This window comes from Dipodomys ordii, unplaced genomic scaffold (genome assembly GCF_000151885.1).
Source record: "Dipodomys ordii isolate 6190 unplaced genomic scaffold, Dord_2.0 Scaffold48, whole genome shotgun sequence".
In the NCBI taxonomy this organism is placed as follows: Eukaryota; Metazoa; Chordata; class Mammalia; order Rodentia; family Heteromyidae; genus Dipodomys; species Dipodomys ordii.
This window is the reverse complement of record NW_012267264.1, coordinates 12,334,875-12,353,334: the sequence shown is the minus strand read 5'-3', so window position 1 is coordinate 12,353,334 and position 18,460 is coordinate 12,334,875. Positions and strand designations below refer to the sequence as shown.

Sequence of the window (18,460 nt, the reverse complement as noted above, 5' to 3'; positions counted from 1 at the left end):
AATCAATAGTCAACACTGCCAGCAAACCTGTGTGAAAGTGGTCAATTTAAGGTAGTAAAGTAGTACTGGATTTTAAAGTGCATAAATACTTACTAGGGATTATATTCTAGTTTACAGATTATCTTTTTAATCTAAGAAATAAAATTCAAAAGCATTTCTTAAGATTATATCCATAGTACATATGTATCCTGAAAGATGTAGAAACACACTTAATTAATTTTAATTTTTTGCATATTTATCATCTTTATGTCCGTTTATGAGTATATACATTTTATAGATATGAGGAAATGAAATCTTGGACAACTAATTGACACTAATATGGATAAAATTAATATAAATATTTAATTGTTATAATCTAGCATTTCTTTATAGACAAAAGCTCCACAGCCATAAATCAGAGGCAAAATGGAAACCAGGCCCATTATGTGCATCACCAAACCAGAATTTTGGAAGAGATAGAGATGCTATCAGTCTTGCTACATTTTAGATAACTAAAGTGCGTAGAAGATGGAGAAGGAGAATGATGGCAAAGATGCACAGATAACTTTGACATCAGCTTTCATCAGATAGTAGCTTACATATTATGGAAGGCCCTGGGCATCGCTAAGAAATGTAATCAGTATAGATGCTTATTCGTGACTCTAACAACTTAACATTTTAGTTTCTGTATGAAATCATTGTGTATTGCCTTGTTATAGCCAATCAGAAGACAAGGACATTTAATACCATGAATAACAGCTAACATTTATTGAGTGTTCAATATAACCAGCCACTAATCATTGTGACATAATTTATCATATAGTAATAATGTATTATATTTTATATATATTTAAATAAAGTTCAAATATAATCGTGTGAACAGCTCTGTTTTTGTTTTGTTTTGTTGTTTTTTGTTTTTTTTTAATAAAGGAGGAAGTTCTTTTGAACATGGTAATCATGCCCTCTACAGGTGGCTAAAAGTTTCATTACCACCCCTTCTTGTGAAATAATGCTTCAAGAGCAGAGGGTGATGTGGATTGATCTCTGCAAGACTTTTATGGCTCCAGTTTGCTAATCCTAAGGTCATCCTTCCACCAGCAAGATAAGCGAAAACTCCTAGAATTGAGCTCTAAGTCTGGTAAAGAAATTATTTTTGGTTAAAATAGGATACACAGAGGGGGAAATTTATTAAAGTGTCTCAGGAGTACTATAAGGTAAGGGTGGGCTGGGAAAGAGTCCATCTTCTAGAGAGAGTTGTATCTGAGATGGGATATTTGTATCAATAACAAGAAATAAGCACCCCTCTTAAGAATGCTGCGTTTGGCATTAGGAGAGAGCTGAAAGACCCAAAACAAAATGGCAGTTACCTGAATGAAACAGTTGTACAGTCTGATTTATTTTGCAGAGCAAAGTCAGAGTTCGAATGGAATGACTCATCTATGGAGGCTGTTCGGAGGATTTAACCAGAAGAACACCTAACCATTAGTCAAATGTTTGTATTTGCATTCCCACAGTTTCACACGAAAATGGCAGATTCAAACAACAGTCTGGTTGTTTTATTTTTTCTTATGAAAAAAGTGATTGTAAGACTTTACCTATGATCCAGGAGTCGGCAGAAGATCAAATTTCACAGCACTATTTAAGACCATCCACAAGGAAACACTTAGAGTCATCATAGAAAACATGGCCTTTCCTTTGTCAACTATTCTCCATATGATCCTCATGTCAACAGAATTCTTCCTAGGGATTACAGTAAATGGATATCTTATCATCATGAACTGTACTGACCTGTTTAAAAGCAGAAAGCTCAAACCATTGGAAATCCTTTTACTCTGCATAGGGATATCTAGATTTGGCCTGCAGCTGATGCTGATGGTACAAATATTTTACTCTGTGTTCCTTCCATTTGCTTATGATGAAACTATCTTTACTGAAAACATGATGTTCTTTTGGATGTTGTTCAGCACTATCAGTCTCTGGTTTGCTGCTTGGCTTGCTCTATTTTACTGCTTCAAAATTTCTGGTTTCACTCACTCTTCTTTCCTTTGGCTGAAATTCAGAATTTCCAAGTTCATACTTTGGTTACTTTGGGGCAGCTTGCTAGCCTCTTTGGGTACTGCAGCAACAAGTATGATGGTAGAGTTACCGAAAACTGAGTATAATGATGTTTTCAGAAACACCACACTACAAAGGACTACAGCCAACACAGAGAAAAATAATGACTTACTTTTCGTAAACTTGATGCTATTTCTTCCTCTCTCCGTATTTGTGGTGTGTACCTCTATGCTGTTCATCTCGCTTTACAAACACACCCATCAGATGCAAAGTGGACCTCATGGATTTTCAAATGTCAAGACTGAAGCCCATATAAAGGCATTAAGAACAATAATAACATTCTTTTGCTTCTTTATGTCTTATTTTGCGGCCTTCATGGCAAATATGACATTTAGAATTCCCTACAGAAGTAACCAGTTCTTTCTGATAAAGGAAATAATGGCAGCCTTTCCTGCTGGTCATTCATTGATACTCATCATGAGTAATCCTAAGCTCCGAGAACCATTCAGGAGAATTCTCTGTTTCAAAAAGAATCAATAAAGAAAAGGACCACCATGGAGTATTTGTTTCTTTGATACAAATCTAATGGGCTGATTTTTGTTTTGTGTGCTCAGTACCCTTTTCTGCCAATTTTCTGCCCACACTTTACCCCAAGACATATAAGACATTAATTCTGATATTAGGTCAATAGAGTATCTCTCTTTCCAGAGCTTGTGTATGAAAAATATTGTGATGTCAGCCCATCTTATTAATTTCTACTTGTTCTGAAGTTGCAAATTGTATTTTACAAATAAAACAAAAGTTCTAAGACTTTCTTTGATTAATGTTTTTACTGTTTACTGTCTGTTTTCCCAGGTCATTGGAAATCTTTAAGTTGAGATTGGGAAAGCGTCTTGGTTTATTTTAAGTCTTGAAACAATAGAATTATTTGGTTGTTTAAGAGCAGTGAGTAGAATCAAGCAGATTCATTAGTAAAATAGAAATCAGATGTTGAAAGTATATACTGTAGTGATGTTTTGGCTGTCCTGGTAAGGTGTTAGTTTGGTTGACTTCGGGTGGGTAGAAAATAATGTGTAAATGGAACTACTATGCAAATGCACACATAAATAGGCCAGAGTCCCAAATTTGGGAACAAATTTGCTTGCCATTTTGCCTAGGTTCTTAGGGAAGATTGCTGGTGGTGGCATTGTACTGGTATCCAATGTGGCACAGTACTATGTGTTGGGGATACTTGACTTGGTAAGTAAACTTAAAACAAGGAAAGCTCTTTTTTCCAATTATCATTCATGTTCAGTCAAGACAATATACTTTCACCAGTGTGACTTGAACATAGGTGACTGAAGGAGTAGTAAATCTGTGAGTCCTTCATAATTGAGATTTAAGCATCAGTAACACTGAAGCTAGGCTCAGGTATCGTGAGGTTGAGTTTTGACTGTTAAATGTGTCTTGACTTGTACCCAAAGTGCATTTTAACCAAATTCTCATTACCATTTGTGAGAGTAATTATTCTTCCTTAGAATAGTCATAATTTAAAAATGAAATGAACCCCAAGATAGGGACATGAGGTTTTTTCTTTATCACTATTGTTTTTAATGTACTATGTGTTTTTTTTTTTTGCTTTTTTGTATGTTCTTCCCCCATGGTATAGCTCCTGTTATCACTATATTTGATTCTGGTGCCCTATATCCTGTATATACATTTTTCTAATTTGGGGAGGGGAAGGGAAATAACAAAATGCTGAAACAAGGATACAGGTTGACCTATTGTAACAATGATGCGTACAAAACACTATGTTGAAAATGAGCTTTTACTACTTCAGCAGGTGGGAGGGAGGGACAGAAGTTGGGGAGGTGAGGAGGGAAAGGATAGTAGGGGAAAATCAAAGGAATGGGTAACAATGCTCCAAAGGAAATGTACTCATTACCTTACTCATGTAACTTAAAGCCTCTGTACAATATCTGTACAATAAAAATATAAAGAATCTACTATATAATTTGTTGAGTTTCTCCTAAAATGATCCTGAGAACTTAATTTGGATACCCTGGATATTGAAATAATCAGAAGTGGGTTTTTTTTCTCTCTCTTTCTTTTCCTTATCGTACAGGAGTCTTCCAAACTTATATTCCCACTGCATCTCTTAGTCTTTTCCTTAAAAAAAGAGAATGGAAACATCACACATGTCCTTCAACTTACTTTCCCAACTGATCAGTCAATCATACAACTGAGGTGAAGAACCACCATCCCGAGTCAATCACATTTGAGCTCAGGTGACTTCTTAGCTGGTTTGCTGTGTATGCTGGTCCTGGTGGTAAAGTTGTGCTCAGACTTGCTCTGCATGAAGAGGAAATGATAAGAAGAAGAAAGTTCATCTAGGCAGCCCACCACAATGTGTCCAACAGAGGACCATGACCCCAAGGACTGTTCTAGGAATGTTAGGAGGATTTATTAACCCAATGCTTTTGGGTTGTAAGTTGTTACCTAATAAAATCCATTGTATAGCCCACATTGTGTTCACAAATGGGTTACAATGCCATTGCACAACGACTTTAGATATAAATGTTGATGTGTCTGTTTTTCACTACCCTCACTCAGAGTTCCTTGTCTCTGAAGAGATTTGCATGATGTACCATCTCATCTCCTTTGACTAGATCTTTACTTATCTGTAGTTCATATTATTTTATGGAGCTGATATTTTCTAAATAAACCATGTATATTAAACTTCAGGTCTTTCCTGTGGTGTGTGTTTTTGGCAGTTTGAGCATTTCTTTCCTGTACTACAGAAGACAAATGAAGTAGAAGGTATAGTGATGAGCTACACGATGATTTCAGTTCATATTACTTCTTTTCCCAATAATAAATTGTCTCAGTCTGATATTCTTTTCTTGGGCATAATTTAGGGTTTATTGTACTTCCTTCTTATTTATGGAATATTTTAAGTTATAGTTACATGTTACCTGGATAAATTTTTACAATGAATCTTAAGTTAATTCACTGATATATACTATTAAGTAGTATTTGAAAGTGTGCACATTCCTTAATACAAAGAAATATAAAGTCAGTGTGTTGATATTTTCATTTATCACACCTTGCTACCTTCTCAACTTCTCAAAACAGCTTGGATATGCCCTAGGTTTCTCTTGAGGTTAAGGTTTAGTATACATTCAGAACCATCCCAAAGGAACCAGTATTTGATTACAAGCATTTCAAATCACTTAGCTGGAAAACAAAGTCCCTATGTCAGAAAATGTTGAGCAATTCTTCATGAGAGCACTAAAGAGAATTCCAAGAAGTTGTTCTTCAAATACCTTTCTTTCTCCGTTAATTTTCCAAAGGATCAGTGTTGCTTTTAGTTGTTCTAAGAAATCTAAGGACAACTCTAAAGTTCAGAGACTACTTTTACTACCTATAAAAGAAACTATCATGATAGCCATGTACCCTTCAGCAATTGTCATATGATGTACTCTTACTAGTACTTTAACTGTCCTAGACCATTACTATTGAAATCTAAAGTCATATCGTATAATACAATGAACTAAACACAAACAGGCACTTGCATATATGCTTTGGATAAAGATCCATATATGCACCTCCATGAAAGAAAACTATCCTGAAGAAAGATTTTTTTTTCAAAAATAGTGAGAAATCAAGTCAGTTCAATTTCAATCTCATTTCTATTAGAAAGAAAAACTGTAAAGTTGAACAGCAGGAAAATATTCAGGAAAATTTATTTTTGCTTTTCAGTTTAAAACTGGGACAAAATTACAAGTAATGCACTGCCACCTAGTGGCAAGCTTTCACTCCATTACGTGAGGAATTGTTGGAAATAGTCTGAAAGACTTCAGTCACAGAATTCACTGTATATATCAAAGAACTGAGAAATATCAGGAAAAGGGTGGGTCAAGGGGGGTTGAAGATATTGGAGTGGTGACACAGATCAAAATGAATTATACACAGAAAATGTTTCTATTGCAAAAAGTCAACATAAAAACTAAAATTAAGTAGGGAAGGAGTGGGTTGGGAGGGGTAAGTGGGAATGTTGAACGGGGTGAAATTGATCAAGATGCACTGTATCATAAACTGCTTTCATGACAGGCAACTCCTTTGGACAACTACTTTAAGATAATAAGAAATTAGTCACAAGATAACTTTGACAAGGAAATTTTATCTTCCATTGGAAATATATAGGGAGACTTTCCAATGAAAAAGACAGGGAGAGAGAAATTAACACCCAGATCACAGGATCATTTATGCTAAATGCGACTAAATTACTAACATAACACTTTAAAAAACAAAACTAATAAAATAAAAAAAACAAAAAGAAAATTACGTATGACACGTGAGATACATGGGGGTTCTCTATACAGTTCTACTTTTATATGTGCTCCAAACCTTTATAACATAAAGGACTTTTCCAACGTTGCCAAGATTTCTGTGCTTATAAAGTATAGGAGAGATTGTTTAAGAAGATGTTTGGAGTTTGTTAGACATGTTTTTCAGAAAGAAAAGTATCTGTAAATGTCAGAACTTAGCTATTCCTATTGTTGTTGAATTATGTAAATTTTACCTACTGAAAGGTTGAAAAACAGTTAAATCACTCTGTAAAGTAACAGCAATTTAAACCTAAACGTTCTCATACAATTCAACCTAAACATTCTCAGCCACCACACATTTCCATGGTTTGACTAGAAACTAGTCATAGAAGGTGAATCTTAACATTGGTATTCTTCAAAGGAGTAAAATGCAATAACTTCAAAAGACAAAACAAGGTGTTATACATAATAGAAACACAGTTATTACCTCTAAAAAATACGACACAGTAACAAGTTTCGATGGGTAGGGAAGGCTGACATATATGTATCAAAAACAGGGAAAGCCATAAGTGGCAGCAATGTGACTGATGACCACGCATCCATTCTCAGATGCCTAGTCCAATGGAGGTCTAGATGAGTACTACTGTCTGTAAGCACAGCCCATTAACATTACAGTGAACTCACTTAATACAGTATTCCCTGTTTGTCTTGTTCCCCAATGAAGCAGTACTCAGAAGTGAAACATTTAGGAAGTGGTTGGCTTACGAGGAGCCCAATCTCATCAACTGATGGGTGTGTAACTTGATCGGCTATTGGGAAGAGGTAGAAACTAGAAAGCGGGATCTAGTTGCCTGGAACTATTTCCTCCTCGTTGTCCTCTTCTGCCCTCTGCCTTTCCTCCTCCTCTTCATTCTTCCTCTGTCTCTCTGTCCCCACCCCATTTCCTTCCCCCTCCCTCTCCCTTTCTCTTTTCTCCCTTCCCCTTTCTAGCTCCTTCTCCCTCTTCTTCCCCTATTCCTTCCTCTTCCTGGCTGCCATGATCTGAGAAGACACCCACAGCCTGGCCAGGTCTAAAGCAATAGAGCCAGGCGACCACAAACCGAAACTTCTGGAACCATGAGCTAAAAAACCCCTTTCCTCCTCTAAGTAGTTTTTCCCCGGTGTTTTGTCACAGCAATGGCGAGCTAACTCATTGCCCTAGTTTAAATCCTCTTGGCATCCACTTCTTTTGTGCTGTACTTCCTGGTGAGACAATTCACACTCTCAGTAATTGACATCAACCTCGATATCTTTTCATTGTAGCAGATTACAGCACCCTCACTGTGAACCGCTCTCCTTACACGCTTTCTCTGCTCATGTAGACAGATTTCTGAGCTCTGCAGGAGAGGGTTGCTTTTACAATTTTGGTCAAGGCTGACACTTCAGTGTTCCTGGAGAATTTTAAAATACGCTTCTAGACAAATGTGGTTGAGTCCTGGGCAAAGCAAAACTGCCATGGAAAAAAGGCATGTTTGTACCTGGAATAACTTACGTCCATCTAGAATCAGGACCTTGATTTTCATCTGCCCCCTCTAGGGAGCTGCCTGATTCAAGATTGAAATCACTCAACCAGGTTCAGAAGCAGCCACAATGAAAGCCAAAAAATACAAGTGTATTAATTTTACATGAAAAATACTCAGCATCTCACAGTGCGCACTAGGTTATTTGACATGTTAGGTTAAGTATGCTAAATAATTTATCTTCATAACTTACGTTAAATAATTGTATGAATACCATTTAACATGTTGAATAGCATCAAATAAGATGTGCAACATCAGTCCTGTAGCCTAATAATGACAAGGACAATACGAATCTCAAATGTGAAGTGTGCTTTCCTCTGGAAGTTTTACAAGGATCTCACCAACCTTCAAACTCCACCCAGTATTAACTGAGCATTTTTAAAAATAAAATTTAAGCATTTGGTAACAGTAAAAGCCTTCCTCTTCCCACTTCCCAGAGAAGAACTATGCCTTTTGTGTTTACTGCAATTAAATCAACATAATTTGGCTTCATGTTCAATATTTTTCCTCATGAAAAAAAAATCATGTACCACAATTTGTCCTTATCATTTTAATGTATAAAAATTATTGAGTTTTAGCAGATTTATGATCTTGTGAAATCATCACCACTACCTTATCCTAAAATGTGTTTATCACCCCAAAACAAAAGTTTGTACCATTTACAGCTAATCCCAATTCTTTACCCATCCCTCATGTTTCTTAATTTTGTAGGATACACTGGATTTTTTACTGCATTCTCGCCTTCTACTTCTCGTCATTCATATAGTTCCCTTTCCTTGACCTCAATCCACCCCTATTTGGGGTTGGACTGAGGTTTGAACTCAGAGATTCACACTTGTTAGGGACAGATATTCTATTACTTGAGTCATGCTTTCAGCTCTTCTTTTAGGTTACTTTTTTGAGGTAGTATCTTTTGCTGTATCTTTGGTTTAGCTTGGATTACAACATATTTTACTTGTGCTACCTGCATATCTGGGATCACAGGACTGAATCTCCATCCATAATTTATTTTTTGAGATGGGGATCTTGCTATTTCCCTACCTTCCCCTACCCCAGGATTGCCTCAAACTGGAATCCTCCTGATCTTTGCCTGCCAAGAAGCGTGGGTTGCCTGTGAGCCACAACGCCGAGGATCTTTTTAATTCATCATTGCCATTTTATTCATTATTGGCTATTTTTAATCTCCTTGTAATCTGTTACTAGAGCAGTTATGATCTTTTGAAGGTGTCATATGACTTTTTGTAATTTGTGTGTTCCTATATTGCATTTTGTATATCAGATAGAATGGAAATCTCTACTGATGTTAGAGAAAAGTAGTGGGTTTCTTCGTAATTGTCTTTCAACTGAAGTTGTGTCTTCCATTGTGAGTTGTTATACAATTCTGAGAAATGTGTTTATTTGTATCTGGGTATCATGTGATAAGCTTGTAGCTCTTTTGGCTTTGATTTGTGAGTTTGGGCAGACTCCAACATCGTGCCTACGCCAGTGGAGTGGCTTCTCCTCCTGTGGTTGTTGCAAGGTTTTCGGACATCACTGATATTGACTCTGTCACCTGTAAGATTTCTGGCACTACCATACCAGTTGTTGTAAGGAGCCTGCAGTATTTGTGCAGACAGTGGTGCCTGGCCATCTCCATGGGGAGATGTTGGGACAGGAATCACAGAAAAGGCACTGTGGTATCACACACCATCTTGTCAGAAGTCTGAAACCAGACAAGATGTGAGCACCACCAATGACAGTAACTACATAGGTGTGGTGGCAGCAGTAATTACATTCCATTCTATTGTGTCCTCTTAGAAACACACTCTTAGGAGAAACCCTCCTCCCACCAACGTTCTCCTGGCTTTCTTTCATTCTTTTAAGGCTTCTATTCTGTTTCCTTCTAGGGCTTCTTTCGCACAGTCTGATTCTTTATTATTACAATTTCCCATAACTTTATGCACTGCTTATGTGAAATCTCTGTACACAATTAGATTGTTTTATAACTTCAAATGCCACAGAGAGAAAGAGAGAGAGAGAGAGAGAGAGAAAGGCAGGGGTAGGGGAGAATTACAAAATATATGTTTTTCTCAGTCCAGATCTGTTTTCTAGAATACAATAAATTGCCTGACCAATTGCAAATGTTGGTCTAAGATAAACTCAACATATTCAATACAGAATAAACCACCTTTTCCTCACCAAACTTTTTCCTCCTTCTGTAGTTCCTGACTCACACTGTCTTCCCAATTATCCAAGTCAGAAACCTGTGGCTCAACTTTGATGACACCCTCACTTTAACTATGACTTCCAAATTAGTCATCAGGAACTTCTACCTTGACTTTATAAATTGTTTCTCAAATCGATCATTTCTTACCCATCCTGATCATCTGTGTCCTACTGAAGGCCACCATTTTCTTTTTGTCCAAATGATTACTACAGACTTCCAACATGTCTCCCATACTCCAGATTTGTCTCTATCAAGCCTTCATTCCACAAGTAATTGGGACACTCATTACAAAATTGTAACCCCAGGCACTTCCGAGTCAAAAGTTACAAATAGCTCCCAAATCTGCTTTATAGGTCTAGACAATGAGCTTCATCCCCTGCAGTCTGATTCTTCTTTTCACCTCTTCTGTTTGGAAAACATATCCCTCCACATCAATGTCTTTTCTTCATGTACCAAGGTTTTCCAAAGAGAATTTCTAAATATTTTAGGTTGAGCTCTTTGAGTAAATCTAGCCTAATACTTGTTGGGCAGCAGCCTGGCTTTGAGTCAGGTATGCTGAGTTAGAAGCTGAGTATTGCTTCTTGATAACTGTGAGGTCTTAGGAAGGAATCATAAACTTTCTCTGCTTTGTTCTCTTTCTCTTAAAAATAAGGGCATTATGCATTGATTTCATGACCGGTGTGGAATTAAATAGCAACAGTCTAAGGTGCATTTCATGTGGCTCCTGGCTCTTTACCTAGAGCTGGATGGACACCACTTTGAGGCAGAGGTTGTGTTATTCATCTCTGAATCCTCAGCATCCAGTGGTATTTGGTCTGGAGGAAGACTTTGGAGTAAGTTAATGAAGAAATAGTAGCTATTAATGATCCTCTTATACATACAAGCATCCCCTACCACTTTTTTTTACTTAATAAAATTGGGATTAAAATCTGTAACTCATCCAGGTCTTGAAGATCTGTTCTCTCATTTGTGAATTAATCTCTACTCATCAGAGATGGATTAGATTTTCTAGGGAGAAACGCAATTTAATTTGCAAAGAACAGAGATTCCAGTAGACCAAAGAATGACTTTAGGCTCTTCTTGCTTTAATTGTTTCTGCTGAGAAATCTGAGGTTATTCTAATCAAATCGAAGAAAGGTTGGACAAATGGGATTGCATGAAATTGCAGAGCTTCTGCATGGCAAAAGACATAGCTAGCAAGATCAATAGAAAGCCCACGGGTTGGGAGAAGATCTCTAGCAATACAACAGACAAGGGTCTCATATCTAAAATATGCCTAGAACTCAAAAAATTAAATCCTCCAACAACAAATCCTCAAAGAAACAACTGCCCAATAAATAAGTGGGCTAAAAACTTAAAGAGAAACTCCTCTGAAGAGGAAAGAAGGATGGCCAATAGACACATGAAGAAATGATCAACCTCCCTAGCCATAAAAGAAAGGCAAATCAAAACAACATTGAGATACCACCTCACCCCAGTTAGAACGGCAAAAATCAAGAACTCTAATAAAAGATACTGGAGGGGATGTGGACAGAAGGGAACCCTACTGCATTGTTGGTAGGAGTGTTAACTTATTCAACCACTTTGGAAAGAGGTTCCTCAAAAGACTCCACATAGAGCTCCCCTATGACCCAGCAATCCCACTTTTGGACATTTACCCAAATGATCACAAACAAGACCATACTAAAGCTACCAGCATGACTATGTTTATTGCAGCATTATTTACCATAGCTAAGCTATGGAACCAACCAGTATGCTCCTCAGTAGATGAATGGATCAAGAAAATGTGGTATATATACACAGTGGAATTCTATGCCTTTATCAGAAAGAATGACATTACCCCATTTGCTAGGAAATGGAAAGACTTGGAAAAAATTATATTAAGTGAAGTAAGCCAGGCCCAAAGAATCATAGGTCCCATGGTTTCCCTTATTTGCAATAACTAGTATATGTCTGAGACAAGCAGAAATGGTCAGATAAGTTGATGTGATGTTAGGTGAAATGAACCCCAAGATAAAGATTCAAATGTTTTTTATTTCTTGCTATTGTTTCTAACATATTTATAAGGTGATTTTTTTGTTGCTTTGTATGTCCCTCCCCCATGATATAACCCCTGTTTTCATCATATTTGATACTGATATAATTTGTGGAGGGGAAGGGAAAAAATTGTTTAAATAGGGATACAGGTGGACCCATTGCAACAATGAGATGTACAAGATGTTATGTTGAAAACGAACTTTACAACTTTGGCACGGGGAGGGGAGTGGGGGGGAAGATGGGAAGGGATGGGAAGGGGAAACAAAGGAGGAGGCAACAGTGCTTGATAAGAAATGTACTCATTACCTTGCTCATGTAATTGTAGCCCCTCTGTACAGTATTTTCACAATTAAAAATTTAAAGAAAATAATGACTTCATTCTTGAGCAGGAAATCTGTGGCAGAGCCTATTGCTCATGGTGCAACAAGTTGAAGATGCAGCTGATAGTGTTAGGGCACAGCTTAAACTTGAGGTTGCTGCCAGATGCTGGTGGCTCACACCTGTAATCCTAGCTGTTCAGGAGGATAAGAGCTGAGGATTGCAGTTTGAAGCCAGACCAGGCAGGAAATTCAGAGAGACTCTTATCTCTGATAAACTACTCAGAAAAAGCTGGAAGTGGAGCTGTGGCTCAAGTGGTAGAACACTCATGTTGAGGAAACAGAAGCTTTGAGACAGTGTGCTGGCCCTGAGTTCAAGCCCCGGGCCTAGCGCATACACACACACACACACACACACACACACACACACCAAATTAAAAAAAAAAGATGAGGCTGCTGTCTAGGACAGCTCAGTCATCAGAACAGAAAGGGGGATTTGAAGATAAAGGAGGTGTCTAGATTGTGCAGGATTATTCTTTCTCCAAGTTTTGTTATTTTAGAAACAACTCAATGAGTTAAGGCAGAGAAAGGGCATTTTGCCCTTAGGGGTGAAAAAAATTGTTTACAATCTGAGTTTAGTGCAGGATCAGATGTATAATTTATCAGGCCTGGTGCAAAACAAAACTACAGGCCCCTTACTTATAAATTATTAATCATTTCAAGACTGAAAGAGAAGAGCATCATGTAAGCACAGGGCCCTAGGCTGCTGCCCAGGTTGCCCATCGTGAAACTGCTCTGAGTGAGAGATGGTAACCGACTACAAAGTCTGTGCTCTTGGCACAGTTTTCTGCAGTTTTCAACTCAGCTCATGATTCTGGAAGTTTAGAAAAGACATCCAGGCATCAGGTTCCCCACCTGCCTGAAGTAACACTGAGTGAGTTCCCTGTAATTCATATCAGTTTGGTGGCTGAGTTCTTGTTGCAGTTTTATCTTTTTGCCTAAGACCCTGAAAGTCCTTTCCTTATGGTTTCTTTCTTGGCATCTAATTCTTTTGTCCTCTTTTCCTCATTCTTTCTGTTACAAATTTGAATGCCTTTGGATTTTTTTAATGACAATGTTTTCCTTGCATACTTCCTTCTTTGTCTTTGCTATCACCTGAACAGGCAATTCATCTTTAACTTAGCTACTTTATTTTAAAAGAAATCTATCCTTCCATGGACACTTTCTCTTTCTTTGGATTCCCTCTAATTTGTATTTGTTCCTCCACAAATGGAGGACTTAAAATGGGGATGGGGCTTCAAGAGCCAGGATTTGCAACAGAGTTTGCCAGAACTGATCTTAGGAGGCCGAGGTAAGCACTAGCTGGCTCTGCAAACCGGTCTGCCAAGGTAACTGTGGCCCAAATCACATTGGTGCACTTTTCTCATAGGTGACCCCTCTCACACAATATTCTTGGCATTTAGTCTATCCAACATGAGGATTATTCTATCCAACATGAGGGTTTTTTTTCTATTTTCATATGTTCAGTACTAGTTACCTAAGTTTTTGTTTGTTCATTTGTGTGTTCACTTCCAATTATTTTAGCAGTTATCTTTAGTTGAATCTTATTTTGTTGTTTATTGTTTTGTTTTTTAAGTTTTTTATTGTGAGAATACTGTACAGAGGAGGGTTACAATTACATGAGCAAGGTAATGAGTACATTTCTTGTTGCCTCCTCTTTTGTTTTTCCTCTACCATCCCTGCCCTCCTACCTCCACAACTACTCCCCCCCCACCAAAGTTGTACAGTTTTTTTTATTGTTATTGTAAAGTTGATATACAGAGGGGTTACAGTTACATGAATCAGGTGATGAGTTCACTTCTTTTATTAATCACATCTCCCCTTCTTCTCACTCTCTCCCAGTTTTTCCCTCCCATCCCCACTCACAAGATGTGCAGTTCATTCTACACATAGTGTCTAGTGAGTATTTACTTGGCTCTTGATTGGTGATTCTCCCTCTTGGCGACCTGTGTTCACATTAGCTTATTTGGGGCTTAATTTTTATCCTAGCCATGTAAATGTCATACGAAAGATTTATGTAGCTGAGGATTCTGCCTTTGCATGTAAGACTTTATAATGTGTGTACATGGTAGCTTCCATAGCTCCTGAATGTTTAAAAATTAAAATATAAGCCAAGTGCTGGTGACTCACTTCTGTAATACTAGCTTTTCAGGAGGCTGAGATCTGAGGATTATGGTTCAAAACTAGTCCAGGAAATCTGTGAGATTCCTATCTCCAATTAAACACACAAAAACCAGAAGTGGAGATGTGGTTAGAAATGGTAGAGTAGTAGAATCCAGGCCCTGACGTCAAGCCCCATGACCCACAGAAAGAAAGAAAGAGAGAAAGACAAGAAAGAAAGGAAGAAAGAAAGAAAGAAAGAAAGAAGGAAGGAAGGAAGAAATACTCATTTTTCTTATCTATGTAATTGTAGCCCCATTCATCACCTTTACTATAAATTACAAAAAATGAAAGAGTTTAAAATGTACTTTTTCTTACATATGTAACTATAATCCCTCGTTTATTACCTTTGCAATAAATTAGCCCATAATAATGAGTTATTTCTTGATGTATACTAACATATATTTTATTGTGTGATTTTAACTTCCTGACTTTCTCTTTTTCTTCCTTTCTTGTTTCCTCCATTGTCTTGGTCAGATTCTCAGTCCATATTTTAAAATCAGTGTTTTTTTTCAGATTATTACCTGTGATGGGTTAGTCAAACTAAAATAACAAAGCATTCAATAATCCAAACCTAAGAGTAAGCATAGAATTGTTGCATATTCTCCTGAAATGAGACCTGTTTCATAGACCTGAATAAGGAGAAAAGACACAATTCTCCACTTAAATGACTTCTGTAGGCAGATGTGGATGCAAATTCATGGGGCTGAATACACACAGGAGTTTAAAATTGTGCCTAACACCACCCACTTGTGCTCAGAACTTGGTGGTGTTAACACTAAATAAAAATGGGGTGTAGCTGAGGAGGTAGGAGGGAAGGAATGGTAGGGGGAAAACAAAGGAGGAGGCAACAATGCTTGATAAGAAATGTACTCATTACCTTGCTCATGTAATTGTAACCCCTCTGTACAGTGTTTTCACAATAAAAAACTTATTTCAAAAAAATAAGGGAAAGTCCTAACAAGGGTAGATAGATCTCTGCAGTTTACAGTAACTGCTATCTCTCTGGAAATATTGCTGAAGTCTGGAAACAAAATGTAAAAAATTTCAGAGGTGATTTTACAGTTCATTCTCTTAAAAGGAAGTTTATAAATTTATTTAATGTAACTAATGGCTAACAACTAGTGTGTTCTGAATTCTAACATGGATTTATAATAAAGACTAGAGTTCTGCCACTAGGTGGTAGGATTTTGCCATGGTTACAAGTCTTAACATGTTGGGAGGAGGGAAAGTAATTTAACTGAGGAGAGTTGAGTTCATTTTTCTAAAGATTTGGAACTCTTCCCTGAAAATATCGTACTTTTATTAATACATTTCTGTGCACTTGCATACATCCTGTATGGGTTACTTGTACATTTATAAAGAAATTCTAACTTCCACATTTGTGAGAAAACATTTTGTCTTCTGGGCCTGATTTCACTTAACATAACATTTTCCAGGTCCATCCATTTCTTTGAAAATGATATAATATCATTCCTTCTAATGAAGAGTAAAATTCTACTGTGTACATTTACCACCTTTTCTTGACCCATTTGTCTACTGAGAAACAGCTTGGCTGTCTATGTGCCTTTGCTATGGGGAATTGTGCAGCATGAACAGTTATGCAAGTAGCTTTCTGTATTCTGATTTGTAGTCTTTTGAATAAATGCCCAGAAGTTGTGCTGTTAGATCATAAGGTAGTTCTATGTTTAGTTTTATGAAGAATCTCCAAATTGCTTTCCAGCATAATTGTTCATTTACTATAGTTGATAGGTGAGGGTATAGGTCAAGAAGAGATAGAGAAATGAAGAGAGGAAGAGGGGAGATGCAGACATAATATTTTATGCATATCCTATGAAGTTAAAAAACTAAGGGAAAGGGCTAATTTAGGAGGAATGAGGGAGAATAATGAAAGGGTGACATTGATCAAGATGCAATGTACTTATAAATTGATTTGTTGAATGGTAGCTCCTTTATAAAAGTACTTAAAGGTCTATTATTTATCATTAAAAATAATGTTGAACCAAGAAAGTAGCTCTTTTATACCATCTGTCAGTTGAATAGGTTTTTTTTTTCTTGGTGCAAACATACAGAATTACTCCTTAATACTACCTGTAAAGTAGGTACCAAGTAAATCAAACAATCTTCAAAAACAAGCTCTAGACATAAAAAAAACTATTAGAGATTTAGTATTTTATGCATGTTGAATTTTATTTTATAGATTGTAGTTCATGTTGCATACATCTCATATACATGCTTTACTTTGTAAATTTTGTCATATACAAATGTATATATACACATAAATTTTGTGATATACAAATATATACATATTTTGCATATGTATATATACTTTACTCTTTACTTTGTAAAGAGTTACGGCAAACCTCTGCAAGACTCCAGTCTTCTTAATATGAAGTGTCATCTGGTAACTACTGTCTGTAGCCCCTATATTTGTCAGAAGTATTTTTATATATTTATATTTGTACACCCTGTTTTCTCATGGGGTTGGGGATTGAACTCAGGCATGTTTGAGAAATGTTCTACCACTGAACTCCATTCTCATTCATACACTTATAATTCACAAGGAAAATTCAAGGAAAACTTGAAGACATTCTGTATAATAAAACAGTTTTTTTATTGAATTTATAGTTTCCATCCAAGGGAATCCTTCATTTTAATCCCCCATCTCCCTTTTCTAATCTATTTAAATGTTGTTGAGTTGACAGCAGTAATTATTTGGCATGTTTCAAAACCACAATTTGAATCCATTACATCTAATTCTAATCAAGAAATAAGATTAAATAATATTCATCATTTCAGTAAGAGACTTTTTACTTGATCAGGAAATTAAACAACTTCCATTTCCATTGTTTCTCGGAACAAAAGCTTGATTTCTTTGCTAAACACCTTTAATGTTTCTTCTCCAGTAAAGGAATGTAACTGATCTTTTCTTCATCCCCTGTGAGACTCTCTGCCCGCTTCCCCCTACATCTTTTCAGGACCATAAAGACCTCTGTTGAAATCAAGATTCAACTCTACCCTCAATAGATTTGGGTCGGGTTCTATGATTAATAATTAATTCCAAGCCTTAGATAAAGGTTGACCATTGTTTCTCTCTCGGAGTCCCTTTGTGCTGGAACTCCCAGTATAATTTGCTATCTAGAGCCAAAGCCCAGGCCTTTTAACCTTTCTCATATCTGGATCTTTTTCCAGTACAAGGCTTGTCTTCCTTTCAGAAAAATTCACAATTCAGACTAGTTTTGTATTGGAATAGGGCTTAAGTTTTAACCCTCACACAACCCTTCCATGTTTTCCTGCATGAAGACCTATCTGACTCATGGGGTCCATTTCCCGTTGTTGCATGTTCTGGCAACTCTTCTGTTGTTGTCAACACACCCTCTGATTGGAGATTTGTTCAACAGTTATTATCTATGACCCATTTTGTGCCAGGTACTATGCAGAATGGGGAGAACATGTTGGCTCACTAGACACTATGTTGAAAATTTACTATACAATTTGTGTGGGGCAGGGGGTCAAGGGGGAAAAACTGGGGGGAAACAAGGGAGGAGGTGACAGTGTTCCAAAAGAAATGTACTCATTGCCTGGCTCAGCCCTCTGTACATCATCTTTATAACAATAAAGTTTTTGAAAAGGTAAATGTTGCCTTATCCTTAATATTGTGTGTGTGTGTGTGTGTGTGTGTGTGTGTGTGTGTTAGACATGCGTGAGCTGGTAATGATATTTCAGTAAGGAAAATTTAGATGAGAAGCAAAATAATGGAGACCTAGTCTGGATTAG

At 37.0% G+C, this 18,460-nt stretch overlaps 1 protein-coding gene across 1 annotated transcript; it reads left to right on the top strand.

Annotated features, from left to right (window-relative positions):
- Nucleotides 1–1,662: 1,662 nt before the first annotated feature.
- Nucleotides 1,663–2,574, top strand: LOC105988378 (taste receptor type 2 member 1-like). Its single transcript, XM_013019982.1, has one exon. It carries the CDS (start codon nucleotides 1,663–1,665, stop codon nucleotides 2,572–2,574), a length of 912 nt encoding a protein of 303 aa, XP_012875436.1.
- The last annotated feature ends 15,886 nt before the right edge of the window (nucleotides 2,575–18,460 follow it).

What these genes read in the sequence shown, in the direction of transcription:
- LOC105988378 (XM_013019982.1), top strand. Translation starts at nt 1,663, where the DNA reads ATGGCCTTTCCTTTGTCAACTATTCTCCATATGATCCTCATGTCAACA.